At 43.4% G+C, this 18,176-nt stretch overlaps 1 protein-coding gene across 6 annotated transcripts in view; it reads left to right on the top strand.

Moving 5' to 3' along the window:
• Window positions 1–6,921: 6,921 nt before the first annotated feature.
• LOC116505553 (cytochrome P450 2K4-like) overlaps window positions 6,922–18,176 on the top strand; it is a 30,278-nt gene continuing 19,023 nt past the window's right edge. The window contains exons 1-3 of one of the 6 annotated variants that reach the window (XM_032212841.1): window positions 6,922–7,121; window positions 11,669–11,777; window positions 14,925–15,087. In XM_032212841.1, the coding sequence (XP_032068732.1) occupies window positions 11,742–11,777; window positions 14,925–15,087 (199 nt within the window). In that variant the 5' untranslated portion in view covers window positions 6,922–7,121; window positions 11,669–11,741. The other 5 variants (XM_032212840.1, XM_032212842.1, XM_032212844.1 and 2 more) reach the window with 5 other exon arrangements.

An 18,176-nucleotide genomic window follows, 5' to 3' on the forward strand; every position in this document is an offset into this window, starting at 1 on the left:
TGACCCTGGAAAAAAAGTGGACCTCCATGGAACAAAGGAGAGGTCTGTAAACAGATTGCTCTGCCTGAGAGAGGCCGGGGGACAATCAAAAGATTTATGGTTCTTCCTCAGGCAGCTGTGGAATTACATGGAACAGTTTGGAGACGTATTCTTCATTGAAGAAGCCAAGGTAAGAAAAATTGCTATGCCTTTGGGAAGTAAGGCAGCCGTTGGGATGGAGGCCCCGCATGATGCTGACCCCCCCCCAAGAGACTATAAAAGATTTATGGCTGCTTTGAATAAATACTTTGATGATTCGCTCACGGAGCTACAAACAAAAGCTAAAATTACATCCCTTACCCAAGGATACAAGAACTGTGTAAACAGGGGGATTCCCCCCCCCCCAAATTGCAGCTCTGCTATGAACTGGCTGTGGAAATGGGAAGTGATTTAGTCCATGACAATTATAGCGAAGATAGTGGGAGAGAGAAGGCTATCCTGCCCCCCCACCCCCCAAGGAGCTCCAAATGAAAGGAAAAGTGGCTCTGCAAGCAAACTCAGATTTCTCATCCCCAAACTGAGCCCAAGGCCCTCTATTAGGGTGGAGAGGAGGCCAGAGAAACTGCCTGGGAGGAGGAGGGAGACCGCCATGAAAGCATTGGAGGCTCTTCCCCAAATCCACCCTGCCCCAGGGGAAGAGGAATCACCCTCTTCATTGGAGGAAAGTGAAACTGAAACTGATGACAATTGTCTAATAAGCTCCTGATTGGGGCCTATGACTATCCTAGTGGAACTTAAAGTGCCCTCTACTGGAGTGAAAGAAAATATGCTGGCTCTTTTAGATTCTGGTTGCACATGTTGCATCGTTAGCCCCGAAATTGGGCCTAAGACTAAAAACTTTGAAGGTCCCAATTGCCAGTTGGACAGCTCGATAGCTGGAGGGAGTCCGGCCCATTTTGTGACTGAGCCAATAGACATGTGGATGGGAACTCACCAAGAGTCAATAAGTTTTATTGTGGCCCCAGGAATGGATCGGCCTCTTATATTAGGCTTACCCTGGTTGCGTAAATGGAATCCACACATCAATTGGAGGAAAGGGTGGATACGCATCTGATCTGCTACATCCCCTGAAGAAGAGGGGGAGGCTCCCAAGCAGAGTAAAGGAGAGGGGAAGGCTCCCAAGCAGAGTAACACTGACCCCAACCTAGCAGCCAGGGGACAAGAAAAAATTGAGGAGGAGGAGAAAATCCCAAAGGAATATTGGGACATGAAACATGTTTTCAGCGAGAAGTCATCTGATAAATTACCCTCACATTGTGCCACTGATTGCAGCATTAATATTCTTCCCGGAGTAAAACTCCTGAAACCTCAAATTTATTCAATGACACCCCCCCCAATGAAATGGATGAGTTAAGGAAGTTTATTGACAAAAATTTGCAGAGGGGATTCACTGAGCCTGCTAGACCCTGAGTTGCTGCTCCAGTTTTGTTCAGAGAAAAGAAAGATGGCTCCTTTTGCTTATGTGTTAATTACAAGAACCTTAACGCGATCTGTGTACAGAACCTCTACCCATTATCGTTAATGAAGGACATGCTGGCCCAGTTGGGTAGGGGAAAAACTTTTACAAAATTAGATCTCTGAGAGGCCTATTACAGGGTCAGAATTAAGGAGGGTAATGAGTGGAAGACTGCGTTCAACTGCCCTCTTGGCTGTTTTCAATTCCGGGTACTGCCATTTGGCCTACAGGGGACGGCAGCTGTTTTCATGCAATTAATTAATGATGTTTTGCATGACCATCTCTACAAAGGCATGATGGTCTATCTTGATGACATCCTTATTTACACAGAAATGCGTGAAGAACACATGAAACTAGTCCGCTCAGTGCTTAAAAAACTCTGAGCAGCAGAACTTTATGCGAAATTGTCTAAGTGTGAATTTCATCAAGAGAAAATTGACTACCTTGGGTATCGCATCTCCCATGATGGCATCGAGATGGACCCAGCAAAGGTCCAAGCTGTCACTGAATGTGCACCCCCCCGCACCCACAAACAGTTGCAAAGTTTTTTGGGATTTGCGAATTTGCAACCTCGGCTGATGGTACCATGTCAGATAACTGGGCAGGTGCCAACCCAGAGATTGACACCCCCCCCCCCTTACTGAGTCCAACCTTCCAGTCCCACCTGCAATGCCCCAACAGGCTCTTACCCCAGCTTCTGACAGAGAAATAATCTCCACAATGACAGAAGGGATGAATGAGGAGGAAGCTGCAGGATGGATAGTGGAGCATTGTGACAAGGTGCCTCCTAAGTTTAGAGATGCAACTGGGTTCCTTCCCTCGGGGGGGAGGGAGCAATAAAATGCCAGCATTGCTGTCAATCTGGCCAAAGAGCATCAGAGTGCCTGGCTCCAGCCCCAATCTCAGAAACGCATGCACCAACTGCCAGCACAGTAAAGAGAAGGCCCCGGAAACCATCAGAAAAGAGTCATCTGAGTCAAGAACTTCAGAAAGCTGATCCCCCAACCTAAGGTGATGAAAAGTCCAACTAATGGGGAAACCTCAGAGGAAGAGAATAGTGTAGACAACCCGATGGTGAGATTCCTTCGCCATCCAAGCCAACTCCAAGTACCCAAAATGGGAGTTGAAGGGGAAGTTGAAGCAGTCGTGGACACCGGCTGCACCCAATGCTTAATCAGCATGTTGATTGTAAAGCAACTAGGCGTACACACAAGATCTCTAGCCCATCCCATTTAGTTTCAGCAGGTAGATGGAATGCTAACTGGGGGGACCCCAGCCACACTAGTGACTGAACTGGTAAAGTTACAAATAAACCGCCACTATGAACTCCTCAGATTCATTGTGGCTCCAAAGATGCCAGAATTAATTATCTTGGCACTTGCATTGCTGGACAAGTGGATGCCTACGATAAAGTGGGAAGACGATGTTAGGAAATTGATTATTGGATTTGGGCCACTACCACTGGTAGAGCCAAAGGGCTACCCAGGGATGATTGAATCCAAGAAACCAGAACCTGCAGCACCTGCAGCAGACACAAAAACCCCAGGGACCCAACAATTACCAAAAAATACTGAGACTTGGTGGAGGTTTTCAGTGAGGAAGATTCCAATTATCTTCCCTCTCACCGGCCCACGGATTGCGCAATAGAATTTAAACCTGGGGCTACCCTACCAAAACCGAAAATGTACTCCATGACTCCCAAGGAGATAATTGAATTGAGGAAGTACATCAACACCAATTTGAAGGGGGCTTTATTGAACCAGTGAAGTTGAAAGTAGCGGCCCCAATGTTCTTCAGAGAAAAGAAAGATGGCGGTGTTAGTTTCTGTATTGATGTGTGAGCCTTGAACACAGTATGTGTGAAGAATACCAATCCTCTCCCCCTCATGAAAGATATGTTGAACCACTTGGCTAAAGACAAGGTGTTCACCAAGCTGGACTTGAGAGAGACATATTATTGCATATGAATCAGAGAGGGAGATGAGTGGAAGACTGCTTTTAACTGCCCCCTCAGCAGCTTTCAATTCAAAGTCATGCCATTTGGGCTACAAGGTGCACCCACAGTCTTCATGCAGTACATAAATGAGCTACATGAGCACCTGTACCGTGGAGTGCTTATTTATCTTGATGACATCCTGATCTTCTCTGACACCCTGGAAGAACATGTGAAGCTGATATGGCAAATCCTGGAAAAACGTCTAGCCTCCAAGCTATACGCAAAGTTGTCGAGTGTGAGTTCCAAAAACCTCACTACCTTTTTTTGTCAAAAAGGGCATTAGAAAGCTTATAGAGTGTTCCTGGGGGCTGGGGTGGGGGGAATTGAGCAAAAATGGCCCTTTTTGCCCATTTCTGCCCTTTCCAGCCTCCAGGAGCTCTCTGAAAGCTCCTACAAGCTATGCATGGCCATTTTGGTGAAGGGGGCAGGGTTTCAGGAAGCCAAAAATGCTGTATTCAGTGTATATGATGCACCCAGATTTTCAGCCTCTTTTGAGGGAAAAAGGTGTGTCTTATACTCCGAAAATATGGTAATTCTGTTATGTTAACTCCTATATTATTCTCTTTTCAGGAAATGTTTTTCTTCCTAGGAGAGGCCATCTGTCAGGCCTGCAGCCAGTTCCTTTTGGGATCTTTGGCCTGCCACACTAATATTCTATTCTACTATGCTGTTTCATTTGTGGGGAATTGGGAGGGGGGAATAGTAAGGAGTAGAATGTGATAATGTCAAAATAAAATTCCTTTCTAGAATCCAAGGTCATCCTTTGTCTCTATATCTCTGCATCTGAGCATTGTTAAGTGAGTTTCATCACATTCTACAAGTTGGCTACACCCACCTGGTCACATGACTGCCAAGCCATGCCCACAAATAGGCCACACCCATAGAATAGGTAGTAAAAAAATTTGAAACCCACCCCTGGTCTGAAAGTGACCTTAAAAGAATGTATGTTAAGAGGAAGTTTTTAAAAAAGATGTATTAAAGTGGTTTGATTTTAAAAATGTTTTTAAAGAAAAGTTTAGTGTTTTTAAAAATGGATGGAAAAAAGTATTTTCCCTTTACGGTTAAAGTATCTGAAAGAATACAGTGAACTTTGTTAATATAAATGGTGATGGTTTATAAAGATTATTAAGTACAAATAGAACAGAAATGGTTAAATTGATTGTTTTATTCAAAGAGGATAATTTATTTACTTATGTTTTTTATTTGGATATCACTGGATTGTGTGCTTGTGGTGAAAAAAAAAGAAACTTTGACTTTGGTCTTGCCAATTAAATAGATTTTTTTGTTGTTGGAATGGCTTGTTATATACTAAGGTATAAAAGTAAAAAACTTGAGGCTGTAATGTAATGTACTGTACAAAAAATAATAGGAAGTCAATGCTTTTTTCCCCTTTCTTCCCTTCTTCCACCTCATATTTTCCTTCCCCCTCTTTTTCCTTCCTATAATTACCTTCTTCCTGAGTAAGTTGCCCAGTGTGTCAGTTCTTGAATAATTATTGACACACTGGGAAAGATTATAGAAGATATGTCTTTAAACCTTTAAATCAAATATAATGGTCTCATGCTGTCTTAAAATCTTTCTGATTTGTTAGTCACAAGGGTTTCATGGATCAGAGCCAACTTCCCCAGGTCACCTAGAAACTTTAACTGAGCAAGAACACAGCAGCACACATAGGCCCCAAAGATTTTTCTTGTTACGTTATTGCTGTGTGAGTTTCTTTCTGGAGGCAATTCAAGATGCTGATTGTCACTTTTAAAGTCCTAGATGGCATGAACCAGGTTATTTGAGGGATTAAAGTATATACTGTACAATCCAGTGGAATTGTATACATGGGTTCATTCTGGGTTTACTCTATTATGTCTTCTGGTGAGACCTCATAAGTAAACCTTTTCTTGCCTGAAATATGATGGAGAGCCTATATGTCTCTTCTTCCCATAAGGCGTTGAAGACCTAGCTTTTCTCTAGAAATTGGGTCAGAGAGGCCAAGCCAAGCCCCACCTTTTTTTGAGAGGAAACTAGGTTTGTGATACAGTTTTAATTTTGGGGGCTACATCCCCCCCCAAAAAACCACACACCCTGTAACATGTACAAGAGCCATGGTGGCACAGTGGTTAGAATGCAGTACTGTAGGCTAACTCACTGTTCACTCCAGGAGTTCAATTCTGAGCGGTTCAAGGTTGAGTCAGCCTTCCATCCTTTCGAGATCAGTAAAATGAGGATCAAAATTGTGGGGCAATATGCTAACTCTGCAAGCCACTTAGAGAAGGCTGTAAAACACCATGAAGTAGTATATAAGTCTAAGTGCTATTGCTATTGCTACAGAGTTTCGCTAGAGGAATTATTCATAGACAGCTAGGTTAAAAGAAGGAGGTGTTAATATTATTTATAAGCAAACAAAAAGTATCTCTAAGCTGTTCTACTTTTATAATTAGTGTATTACTCCAAAAGACAACCACTTATGCAATCACCCACAGATAAAATCAGCTGCTTTTCAAATATGACTTCTATCTTTCTTGCATTGCATCTCCAGCTTCTAAATATGCAAGTCACACATTTCACAATCTTTTACTAGATAAAACCTTTTTACAGCAATGGCTGAAAGGAAAGAATTTGTCAAATGTTGTTAAACATGTCTAGTTAGTCAGTAATGGAGTCCTATGCAACAACAGAACAGTGATCTTTGTTCACTCAACCTTGGCTTCTCTCTTAATATATCATGTTCATGATTAAGCTCCTGATATTTTTAATTAAAATAGTAGCCTCTTGGAGGTATTGTGTATGCGCTTGTGTATAATGCTTGTCCACTCATTGATTCTGAATCACTCCTTCTGATTCTTAAGTAGGATTACAATCATAACCAATGAGTGGGAGTGTTCTGTTAAATGACAAAGGATCCTGAAGTCCATGAGTACTTTTCCACTAATTAGATTTCAGAACTCTAATCATTCATGATTTTAGGTAAAGAAAACTAAATAAGAAAAACTGGAAGAAGAGAGAGGTGAACTATGGTTGCTACTATAATTATAGCAAATGTCAAGTCCCAGGCCAAGCACACAGAGATATACTGAGAGGCAGTTGCAAAATTAACTGATAAGTTTTGGGAAGTAAAGCAAAGGAAATGTGAGCACAAATGCATGTGTGTGTATGCATACACCCCTCCACACACACACAGTAGACAAACAAGTCCCCTAAAGTTCAGCAGGCTCGCAATAAGAATTCCAATTCAGAATAGGAGACACAACAGTGGAATTCCAAAAGTCCAAACATTGCAAAAGGGTAATCAGCTGGCAGATCTAGAGTAAAAGTCATGAGGTTTCAAAACAGGAATGAAGGTGCATTGATTGGATGAATGAAACCAGTCATCCACAAAAAGGTTTGAGGTTGCTGTTTCTCGATAGGCAATTATTAATTCTTCCTTCAATAGAAGAGGATCCCTGCAGAGTGACTCTGTTCTGCTCTGCTCTTCATAGGGTGAGTCCTGAAGATGAGGATAGTTCAGATTCCTCATCTTCAGGGACTCGTGGCAGCTGTGTCTGCTGCTTACCAGACAGCCCGACCTCATCTGTGTGCAACTCCTCAGGCCATGGTTTCTTCAGCAGCAACTAGAGGACCTGTCTCCTCATTGTCCCTTGTGAGTCTGAGCTTGCCATGACAGCAAGATAGGAAATAAAAGGCAATTACAATAAGGGTAAGGGATTTAAAAGATAATTTTAGGTAAATTGTGCAAGTTGCTTCCAGATTTAGATTTTTCATGCAAGCATTACTCAATTCATGTCTGAATACTACATTATTCATAATTGTACCCATTATAGCTGTTTGGTTTTCAGAGAACACCCCAGTTCAGAAATGATAGTGAAGAAAATTGTCTGATAAAAGAAAAGCACAGCAGTCTCCTCCTGTCTACTTTTTTTGATGAAGACTTTTGGATAATCATCATAATAAAGCAACTTGTTGAGGCTACAACATAAGCCAGAAATTAGTAGTGGGGCTTTTTAGAAGGGGAGGGGGAGGAGGAGAGAGAGATGTTATCATTTTGCTGAACAAACAAGAAGGCGGGACATTGACCACAACCCATGATGAATGGACCATAGGATTCCATAGATTGGCCAGCCAACCTGCTAGACAATTCAGCTCTTAGCTGCTCATGTGATTTTTATTGTGCCAGGTGCTCATATAGGTGGACTGAAACCCTGAGGTCTTAGCCCCTGATCTTCCAGTTCTAAATTCCAAGTGAATTCAAGGCTTGATAAACCTAGAAAAGGGAATCAAAATTTTCAATTGGCTCTCAAGTGGCTATTTTTTTTAAGCTGAGACAGATAAATCAACTTTTGTACCATATCTGCTATATTTCTCTCAGTGAACATGGGCATGCCTTTTCATCCATATGAGATAATGGAAACAAATCTTGAAAACCACAGAAAACTTTCAAATTATAGGAGCAGTTCAATAATGGATAAAGAGAAGTGATATGCTCCCTGGGTTGATATAGACTATCTAGACCCCTTCCAGTCAGGCTTCAGACCCGGTTACAGCACTGAAACCGCCTTGGTCGCATTGATGGATGATCTCTGGAGAGCCAGAGATGAAGGACATCCCTCCATCCTGGTCCTCCTTGACCTCTCAGCGGCTTTCGATACCATCGACCATGGTATCCTTCTGCGAAGACTGCGGGAGGTGGGAGTGGGAGGCACCGTGTTACGGTGGTTCTCCTCCTACCTCTCGGACAGGTCGCAGTCGGTGTTAGTGGGAGGGCAGAGATCGTCCCCAAGGCCCCTAAAATATGGGGTGCCGCAGGGTTCGGTCTTATCCCCCCTACTATTTAACATTTACATGAAACCGCTGGGAGAGATCATCCGTAGGCACGGGATTAGATACCATCAATATGCGGACGATACTCAATTGTATCTGTCCGCCCCGTGCCAAATCAATGAAGCGGTTGACGTAATGGACCGGGGGCTCGAAGCCGTCATGGACTGGATGAGGATTAACAAGCTTGTGCTCAACCCAGAAAAGACCGAGTGGCTGTTGTGTTTTCCTCCCAAAAATTCGGCCATTAATCCAACACTCAGGCTGGGGGGTCAAATTCTACACCCCTCAGAGAGGGTTCGCAACCTGGGAGTCCTCCTGGATCCACAGCTGTCATTCGACCATCATATAGCGGCTGTGACCAGGGGGGCATTCGCCCAGGTACGCCTGGTGCGCCAGTTGCGACCCTACCTGAACCGGGAGGCGCTCACAACTGTCACTCGGGCCCTCGTGATTTCTAGGCTGGAATACTGCAATGTGCTCTACATGGGGCTGCCCTTGAAGAGCATCCGGCGACTTCAGCTAGTACAAAACGCAGCCGCGCGAGTGATCGCGGGTGCACCTCGATTCACCCGCATTACACCTATCCTCCGCGAGCTGCGTTGGCTACCTGTCGATCTCCGGATGCGCTTCAAGGTGCTATTGACCACCCATAAAGCCCTACATGGCAGTGGATCTGGATACTTGAGAGACCGCCTTCTGCCAATTACCTCCCTACGGCCTATAAGATCTCATAGGTTAGGCCTCCTCCGCATCCCATCGGCCAGCCAATGCCGGCTGGCAACCACAAGGAGGAGGGCCTTCTCAGTAGCGGCCCCGACCCTTTGGAACGAGCTCCCCGTAGAGATCCGCACCCTCTCCACCGTCCAGGCCTTCCGCATAGCCTTGAAGAACTGGCTCGCCCGTCAGGCCTGGGGATAAGGACCATTGCCCCGCCCGAATGTTGTATGCATGTTGTGTATTATTTTATTATGTGTTGTTGTTTTAGTATTGTATTGTTTTGTATTCCCCTCTCCCTGGTTTCTGTGAGCCGCCCTGAGTCCCCTCAGGGAAAAGGGCGGCCTACAAATAAAATCAATTCTAATTCTAATTCTAATAGTCAAGCAAATCTTGACAGTCATGTTTTGGAATACTCTTGCCTTATGCCTTAGGTTTTGTAAAGCTATGACAATCTTCAGATTTCAATATCAGCGATACAATACTATTTTCTGATTTAAGATTCTCTTGACATTTCCAAGGAGATATTTGAAGTTGAGGTTGAGAGTCATCTGAAGGGAAAAATAAGCAGTTGGTACACAAAGTGATACCTATGGTGATGGTGCTCCTTCTAGAGAAGGGAGACAAATGTCTTATCCAGAACAACTGGGAAGTAAAGCCGTAGCCTAAAGAATTGGATGGTCAAGAAGGTGAAGCCTTGGGACAATGGACATGGCACATGCAAATTTAATTGGATCAAAATCAGTGTTAATGCGTTTTCAAAAATCTTCCACAAGTTGAAGTTCAATAATTACCCAAATGAATTCCACAACATTCCCTTTAATCAGCAAATAAATATTGACAACAATCTTGGACATTGGCTTACTTATGGCCCAAATGACTAGGTTCGTGATGGCGAATCTATGGCACGCGTGACACAGGTGGCACGTGGAACCATTTGTCAGGACAAAATCAAAACTTCAGCCTTCTTTTGAGGTTGTTTTTCACCCTCCGGAGGCTTTCCTGAAGTCTCCAAAGAGCAAATAAATCGCCCTATGGACAAACTGGAAGTTCAGGAACGGACTTCCAGTTTGCTCATAGGGCCGGTTTTTGCCCTCCAGACCCTTCAGGGAAGCCTCCTGAAGGCCCCTGAAGGCTCCGGAGGTCGAAAATTGAGCCTATGGGGAACCTGGAAATTCGGAAATGGTGTCTGTAGGGACAATTTTCACCATCTGGAGCCTTCAGGGAAGCCTCCTGAAGGCTCTGGAGGTCACAAATTACCACAACCCACGAACAAATCGGAAGTCACCATTCCCGAACTTCCAAGTTTGGTCAGTTCTTTGCAATCCAGAGGCTTCAGGGAAGATCCTGAGGCCTATTGAGGGCATCCAGGGTGGCAGGGAGGCTGTTTTCACTCTCCCCAGGCTTCTAGAAAGCCTCTGCAGCCTGGCAAAGGCAAAAAACCATGGCAAAAAAGGGGGGGTCGCTGATTGTGTGCATGAACTGGGAGGGTTTCCATGCATAGCATTATGGGTGTGGTACGCCAGTGCACAACTCCCCTGTGCTCTCCCCACTTTTGGCACAGCAGCCAAAAAAGTTTTGCCATCACTGGACTAGGTGAACTTTTTTATTTGGAGAAGATATCATTCATCTCAATTACAAAGTACCATATTTTTTGGAGTATAAAATGCACCTTCCCCCACTAAAAGAGGGTGAAAATTTGGGTACATCTTATACACTGAATGTAGCCACACTCACCCACCGGCCCCCACTCTTTGGCCTCTGCCTCCCAACAATTTACCTCCTTGCAGCAAATGGGGAAAATAGGGCTTGCAGAGGTGGCAATAGTCTATGGCAATAGTCTATGGCAGTGATGGCTAACCTTTTTTGGATTGCATGCCAAAAGTGGGGGGGGGAGCGCAGGGTGGGTCGTGCACGGTCGTGGCCATGCCCACACCCATAATGTTATGCGTGTGATGCAACATCATTATTAGACTTATTTTCTAAAGACTGCTTTATTATTGTTCTAGACAACAAAATGAAGAAGCTTTAAATAGCAGAGAATAACCTATACTTCCAGAAAGTCACATCAATTTTAACAGCTTCTGTACAAGTATAGTCTGAAATGTAACAGTGTCCTGTTGTCTAATTAAACCCTGATTTAATCTTGTTTGGAGTAGAGCTATTTAAATAATTGAGGGGAGTTAGTGTGACTACATTTAAGAAAACGTTCTGCCATTAATGTATACTGCCATAATGTACATTTCTCCAATTCTTTGGTATTTCTATGGGTCAGGCACATATGCATAAAAAACCACCATAAACAGTGTATATTATCTGTACTGTTTTACTGTTTGTTGCAAGAGGCAAATTGCTGGGAGGTAGAGCGTCTTATACTCCAAAAAATATGGTAATTCTTTTACAAAGTAAAGAAAAACCAATTGCATCAGACAGAAAAGATAATGATTCACTGAGATAAGGAGAACATTTGCAACATTTTTAGGTATTTGTGCAGACATTATATTGGGGAGGAACTATATTTGACCAAATTGTATTGCATTTTCCATTTTAAATACTATAGAAAGTTTACTGAAAGAAAATGGATTGGACTCAATTTGTTTCTATATCAATCTTTGTTATTCTTCTGACTATATTCCTTTTGAAAATGAATTCCAGTTCCTGGAATAACAACTCCAAAAATCTTCTACCAGCACCAAGAATTTTACCTTTGCTTGGAAATCTCCTTATTATGGATATGAAAAGACCACACAGAACAATGCTGAAGGTAATGATTGAAAGAAATTAAACCAACAAGGCAAAATTGGATCAAGAGATTTTGGAGATATTCTGATTTTTTGTTATTGTTTAATAGTGATTGTAACTTGCTATAGTATGCATAGAATTACAAGATCTTGGAAAACTTATATTCATTTTGTGGACATAATCCTATCAATGAACAGATAAATTGAGAGAGGTTTTTGGTTGTTTTTTTAGCGGGGTGGGTGGGATTAATATCTTTTTCTAAAGTTAATGAATTGCAAGAGGTGGTAGAATAAGATGGTCTTACACAATGGTCCCTCTAATGTTTTTTTCAGTGTGGGTGGAAAAGTATAGTGTTTGAGCGGCACATTTTCATGCCTGAGCACCTGAATTTTTTTCACAGATGTCACCCAAGACAACAACAAAATAGTGTTATATCAAATCAAACTAATAAAATTTTAAAACGAATAAAATTGTAAACAAATAAATTTAGAAATATTTGTTCAAAAGCAAACTCACTACAATTATCTTTTCAAATTCATTTTGGATTAAATAAAAAAGAGCTTTGAAATGAATATATAAATGGCACTTAATACTGGCAATATTAAAATAGTAAATGTTTGATACACTTCATTTTAATGAATTTCACTTGATACACTTCATTTTATTGTATTATATGCAATTTGCTATTTTAAATGAGTAAAATGATTAAAATCCCAATGCATAAAGTCTCATTCACATCTAACAGTTTTCTTCCATCATTAATTTGTAAACTCAAGGATTTATTGCCTGTCTGTTCAACAATGCTTGCTGATTGTTTAAAAAATTGTGGCAATTTGTTCCTCTCTATACAGGTGGTTTCAGTAACCTACTACTACTGAACTCTGGGAGACAATTCTGCATATAACTAGTGATAGTAACTAGTGACCCAAAATATCCAACAAAATTGCACAGATAAACTGACAGATAGGAAGTTTAATTAGCTTAAAAGCAAAACTATTCTCAATGACTTTGAAAATCTCAATCAGTTATCAAATATCATGTGATGTCACTTGGCTGGCGGGAGACTCAAAGATAGCTGAGATTGCAGCCAGGAGAGGTAGAACAGGGAAGGCTTTCTTTGAAAGAGAGAGATGCGTGAAACAGACTCTGCTTCTTGCATTTGGATTCCGTGGCACAGTCGCTCTAGGTGGGAGTTTAGGATCACTGCCGCACCGCCCTGGATTTGCCAATGCGAATCTCAGGTGGGTAGCCTTGAGAGAAATGGCGGCAGTGAGCCTCCTGCCTTCACTTTCTACCTCGTTGCGGAGAGGTAGAAAGCGAAGGCAGGAGGCTCACTGCCGCCGTTTCTCTCGAGCGTGGGTTGCTCCCTGTGGAGCAACCCACGCTCGGCTTAGTTAGCTCATTTTTTGTTCACGACCAGCCCCCACCCCCACCCCTTGTGGGCTTTTATGTGTTAATCGAGGCATGGATGATGGAGAGGAAGGGAAGCCAGCTGCTTTCACACAATACGCTTATCTCAGAGGCTGAATTAATCACGTGGGTCAGAAAGACATGGAACTTTCTTTCAGCGAGTTTCAGCCAATCACTCCCTCCCCCCCACCCAACAAGACAAATTTAGCCCTCTTAAACTCGTGCGAAGGCAGCTATGGGCAATGTCCCCTCTAAATAGTTGCTCCAAGAAGCCTGAGCCACCACAAGCCCTCAACCTAGTCACTTTGCTGCCCTGCTGCACCTCAAGACACCTGTTTAGCTGGAGGGGGTTTCAATCGCGATTGTGCAGCCGCTCTGCAGGCTGCAGTCTGTGTCTGGCAAATGACACTGCGCGGCAGTTGGAAACTGTTGCGTGGTGTTTTCTTTCCAAGTGCACGGCCGCGCGGCTGCACACCTTAGAGGGAACAGTGGTCTTACAATGTATTAAAATTTTACCTGGTTCCTACATTAGGAATACTATGATTTGGGGGCAGAGATCTTGCGAGGGAATGGGGAAGAAACACATTAAAATATATTTATGGCCATTAGAAATGAACAAGTGCAGCAACAAATAGTCAACATTCTTTTTTTTTCTATGTTGGTTATTAGCAAATGACTTTTCCATGGCAATTTGACTAGATGGTTTCATCATGTCTGTTAAAAGTTCAGCAAACTCAGGAAGATGCAAGGTATTGAGACGTTATGGATATGGTGGAACACAATACTGATCTGCACTGCTGATCGATCCATTTGATGTTTATAAATTTAGCTACTAAATGTCTGAAATAAACACAGACTGTTTATGGTTCTTGATTTCATCCTTGGATTGCTGATTCAGTAAAGTATCTGAATCAGGAAGATGTTGATGAAACATGAAAAAGAACATTTTCTCCTTTGATTCCACCCTTGAATTGATGTTGCCATTACAATTAAATAAATAAGCCTTCATTGGTAAGGAAGGGAATGGCTTTTTGTTCTCCCCATTATGGGTAATGTGGAAACTTTTCTTTTAGACTAAAAGTTGAAATGTTAACCACGATGACTGCTGATGCATTTGGATTTGTGTTGATATCTCCATTTCTGGAATAATGATTCTCTTACATTATTCCAGTCCCATTCTCTCCCACTACCTTATCTACCTAAAAGGAAGGTTGTTTCAAAAGCCAAATATGCTTGCCATATTGAAAACAGAAATTACTAGAATTTTAACCAATATTGATATATTGTCTCCTTTCACCTTCTTATGATTTGTGGTAGAAAACCATTAGATGAAAGCAAAAAGATACAAAATTAACTCATTTGATTTTTATTGCCCCAGTTGCAATAAATAAATAATAAATAAAAATTTCAAGGCAGTTATAGTAGTCTACAAAGGACTAAACTGAATCCACAGCTCTCTCAAATATGTAGAGCGCTTTCCGTGTACAACAAACGATCCCTGGATGGAAAAGTTTATGAACAAAACAAAACTTTTAGTATTGAACAGGCATTTTCAAAAACATGTCACTGCTTGTCCTAGTTTCAGTTTGCAATCTTATGAATAGCAAATGCAGCACACAAGATTGCTTTCAAACATTAAAAAAGAGAACATGATTTTACTCTTATATCTGTGAAACATGAGTGCCTCTGATGTCTGTTACTCTGCATAAAGGGTTTTCATGGTGATCTTCTATTTTTCCCTCTTTGTGTTCAATTCTAGTTGTCAAAAGTATATGGCCCAGTCTTCAGGATTCAACTGGGATTCCAGAAAATGGTGGTATTGGCTGGATACAAAACAGTGAAGGAAGCTCTTGTGAATCATGCTGATGCATTTGCAGAGAGGGCAAATGTCCAGCTTTCTGATGAAATACATGAGGGCTTTGGTAAACTTTTCTCATTCTGTGTATCAGGCGGTATACCTTGTCAATATCTGTCCAAAGTTGTGGAACATTAAAAAAAAGTTAGTGTGGAGATGGCATAGGAGATTTCTGTTGGAGAATATAGGAGACAAGATAGAAACTAAGAACCTGACTGCCTTAAGATAAGACTAAAAAGCAGAGAAAGAGAATTGAAGTCACTTCTACAAAGTTTTAACCTATACTTTTCCTGATTTCTTTCAACTACCCTTGGACAATTTGGTCTCTACACTGGATGGTTGAAAAAACAGAGTTTGTAAATAAGGGAATATCTGTAATTTTCTGAGTTACAGAGAAGCTTCACATTAAACTTGCATTTCCCACACTAACTTTCCAATTCTGTACAATGAAAAACAACTGCCATAAACATTTTATTTATTTATTTATTTATTTAAAACTTTTATATGCCGCCCAATCCCAAAGGACTCTGGGCGGCTTAAAAGCAGAATATAAAAAAACCATAAAAACAGTACAGTTTAAAACAACAATCATCCATCATAAATTCATTCTAGTCGGGGCCGGACCTCAATAGTGAGGTCAACAGCTGCAGGCCTGCTGGAACAGCCACGTTTTTACAGCTTTCCTGAAGGCCATCAGAGTGGGTATGGTCCAGATTTCCAGGGGGAGCTGGTTCCAAAGAGTCAGAGCAGCCACCGAGAAGGCTCTCCTCCGAGGGCCCGCCAGTCAACATTGTATGGCCGACGGCACCCAAAGGATGCCCAATCTATGGGATCTTACTGGTCCCTTGGAGGTATGTGTCAGCCGGCGGTCTCGAAGGTATCCTGGACCTAAGCTATGTAGGGCTTTAAAGGTGATAACCAACACCTTGAATTGAGTCTGGAGACCAATAGGCAGCCAGTGCAGCTCACGGAGGATAGGTGTAATGTGGGTGTACCTTGGCACACCCACTATCACCCGCGTGGCCGCATTCTGAACTAACTGCAGTCTCCGAATGCTTTTCAAGGGTAGACCCATGTAGAGTGCGTTACAATAATCCAGCCTTGAGGTGACAAGGGCATGAGTGACCGTTAGAAGCACATCCCAATCCAAATAGGGCCACAATTGGTGTACCAGCCGAACTTGGGCAAAAGCCCCCCTGGTCACAGCTGACAGATGATGTTCCAGTTTCAGCTGTGAATCCAGGAGGACTCCCAAATTGCAAGCCCTCTCTGAGGGGCATAAATTTTCTCCCCCAGGGTTAAGGATGGACTGTCCAAACAGTTCTTCGGGAGCAACATCCAAAGCCACTCAGTCTTATCGGGATTGAGCACAAGTTTATTTGCCCCCATTCAGACCCTAACAGCTTCCAGACATCGGCACATCATGTCCACCGCTTCACTGAGCTGGCAAGGGGCAGAAAGATATAATTGAGTATCATCCGCATATTGATGATACTTCACCTCGTGCTGTCGCATGATCTCACCAAGCGGCTTCATGTAGATGTTAAATAGGAGGGGGGACAAGACCGAACCCTGTGGCACACCACACTCGAGGGGCCTAGGGGTCAACCTCTGCCCCCCGACCAACACCGACTGTGACCTGTAAGAGAGGTAAGAGGAGAACCACCATAATACAGTGCCTCTCACTCCCACCTCCCCCAGGCATAGCAGAAGGATACCATGGTCGATGGTATTGAAAGCCGCTGAGAGATCAAGAAGCACCAGGATAGAGGAATGTCCTCTATCCCTAGCCCACCAGAGATCATCGGTCAGGGCGACCAAAGCAGTTTCCGTGCTGTAACTGGGCCTGAAACTGGACTGACAGGAGTCTAGATAATCCGTTTCTTTCAAGGTCCATTGGAGTTGAAGTGCCACCACCTTCTCAACAACCTTCCCTAAAAAAGGAAGGTTGGAGACTGGACAATAGGTTTTCAAAACAGCTGGGTCCAGGGAAGGCTTCTTGAGGAGGGGTCTCACCACTGCTTCCTTTAATGGTTGCGGGAAAAACCCCTCCTGCAAAGATCCATTGATAATCGTCTGGAGCCAGCCTCGTGTCACCTCTCTGCTGGTTGAAACCAGCCAGGAGGGGCACGGGTCCAATAAACAGGTGGAGGCACTCATCGCTCCCATGGCCTTGTCCACTTCTTCTGGGGTGACAAATTCAAACTCATCCCAAAAAGTCCGATTAAGACTGGCCCTTGGCATCTCGGCTGGCATTGCCCAGAGTCCAGATCTGTCTGAATCTGAGTGATTTTATCCGACAGAAATTGAACAAACTCCTCAGCACTTCCCTGGAAGGATTCCCCCACCTCCTCACCTTTCAGGAGGGAGCGGGTCACCCTAAACAGGGTGGCTGGGCAAGATTCCGCGGACACAATAAGAGCAGAAAAATGTGCACATTTTGCCATCCATATCGCCACTAGATAAGTGCTAATAAAGGCTCTTAGTAGTGATTGATCAGACTCCGAGTTACTAGCCCTCCAGCATTGCTCTAGGTGTCTCTTTTGGCACTTCATCTCCTGGAGTTCCTCGGTAAACCAAGGTGCCCTCCTGGAGCCGCTGCCGCGGAGAGGCCTCAAGGGTGCAATCCCATCCAATGCTCCAGCCACCGCACTATTCCAGGCAGTGACCAAAGACTCGGCTGGATTGCGGACAAGGGAGTCACGTATCTCTCCAAGCTCTCTCTGAAACCCCTCAGGGTCCATCAGGCCCCGCCTCCCTGCAGTGGGGGGGTAGTGTCCTGAAGTCAAGCCTCAGCAAGGAGTGATCTGACCATGACAAGGGCAAGGTCTCTATTCCCCTTAAATCAAGATCACGTCTCCACTCCCCCGAGAGAAATACAAGGTCAAGCATGTGTCCCGCCCTATGAGTCGAACCCTAAATACCTGGGTCAGGTCCATGGTTGTCATGGAAGCCATGAACTCTTGTGCCCATCTGAGCGTTCACCGAGAGACGGCAGATTAAAGTCCCCCAATACCATAATTCTGGGGAACTCCACCCCCAACCTGGCTACTGCATCTTGTAGCACAGGCAGGGCTGTCATGATGCAGCTGGGAGGCAGGTACATCAGCAGCAAGCCCAATTGAACCCTTAGGTCCAACTTCAAGAGGAGAGACT

Source organism: Thamnophis elegans, chromosome 3 (assembly GCF_009769535.1).
Source record: "Thamnophis elegans isolate rThaEle1 chromosome 3, rThaEle1.pri, whole genome shotgun sequence".
Classification (NCBI taxonomy): domain Eukaryota; kingdom Metazoa; phylum Chordata; class Lepidosauria; order Squamata; family Colubridae; genus Thamnophis; species Thamnophis elegans.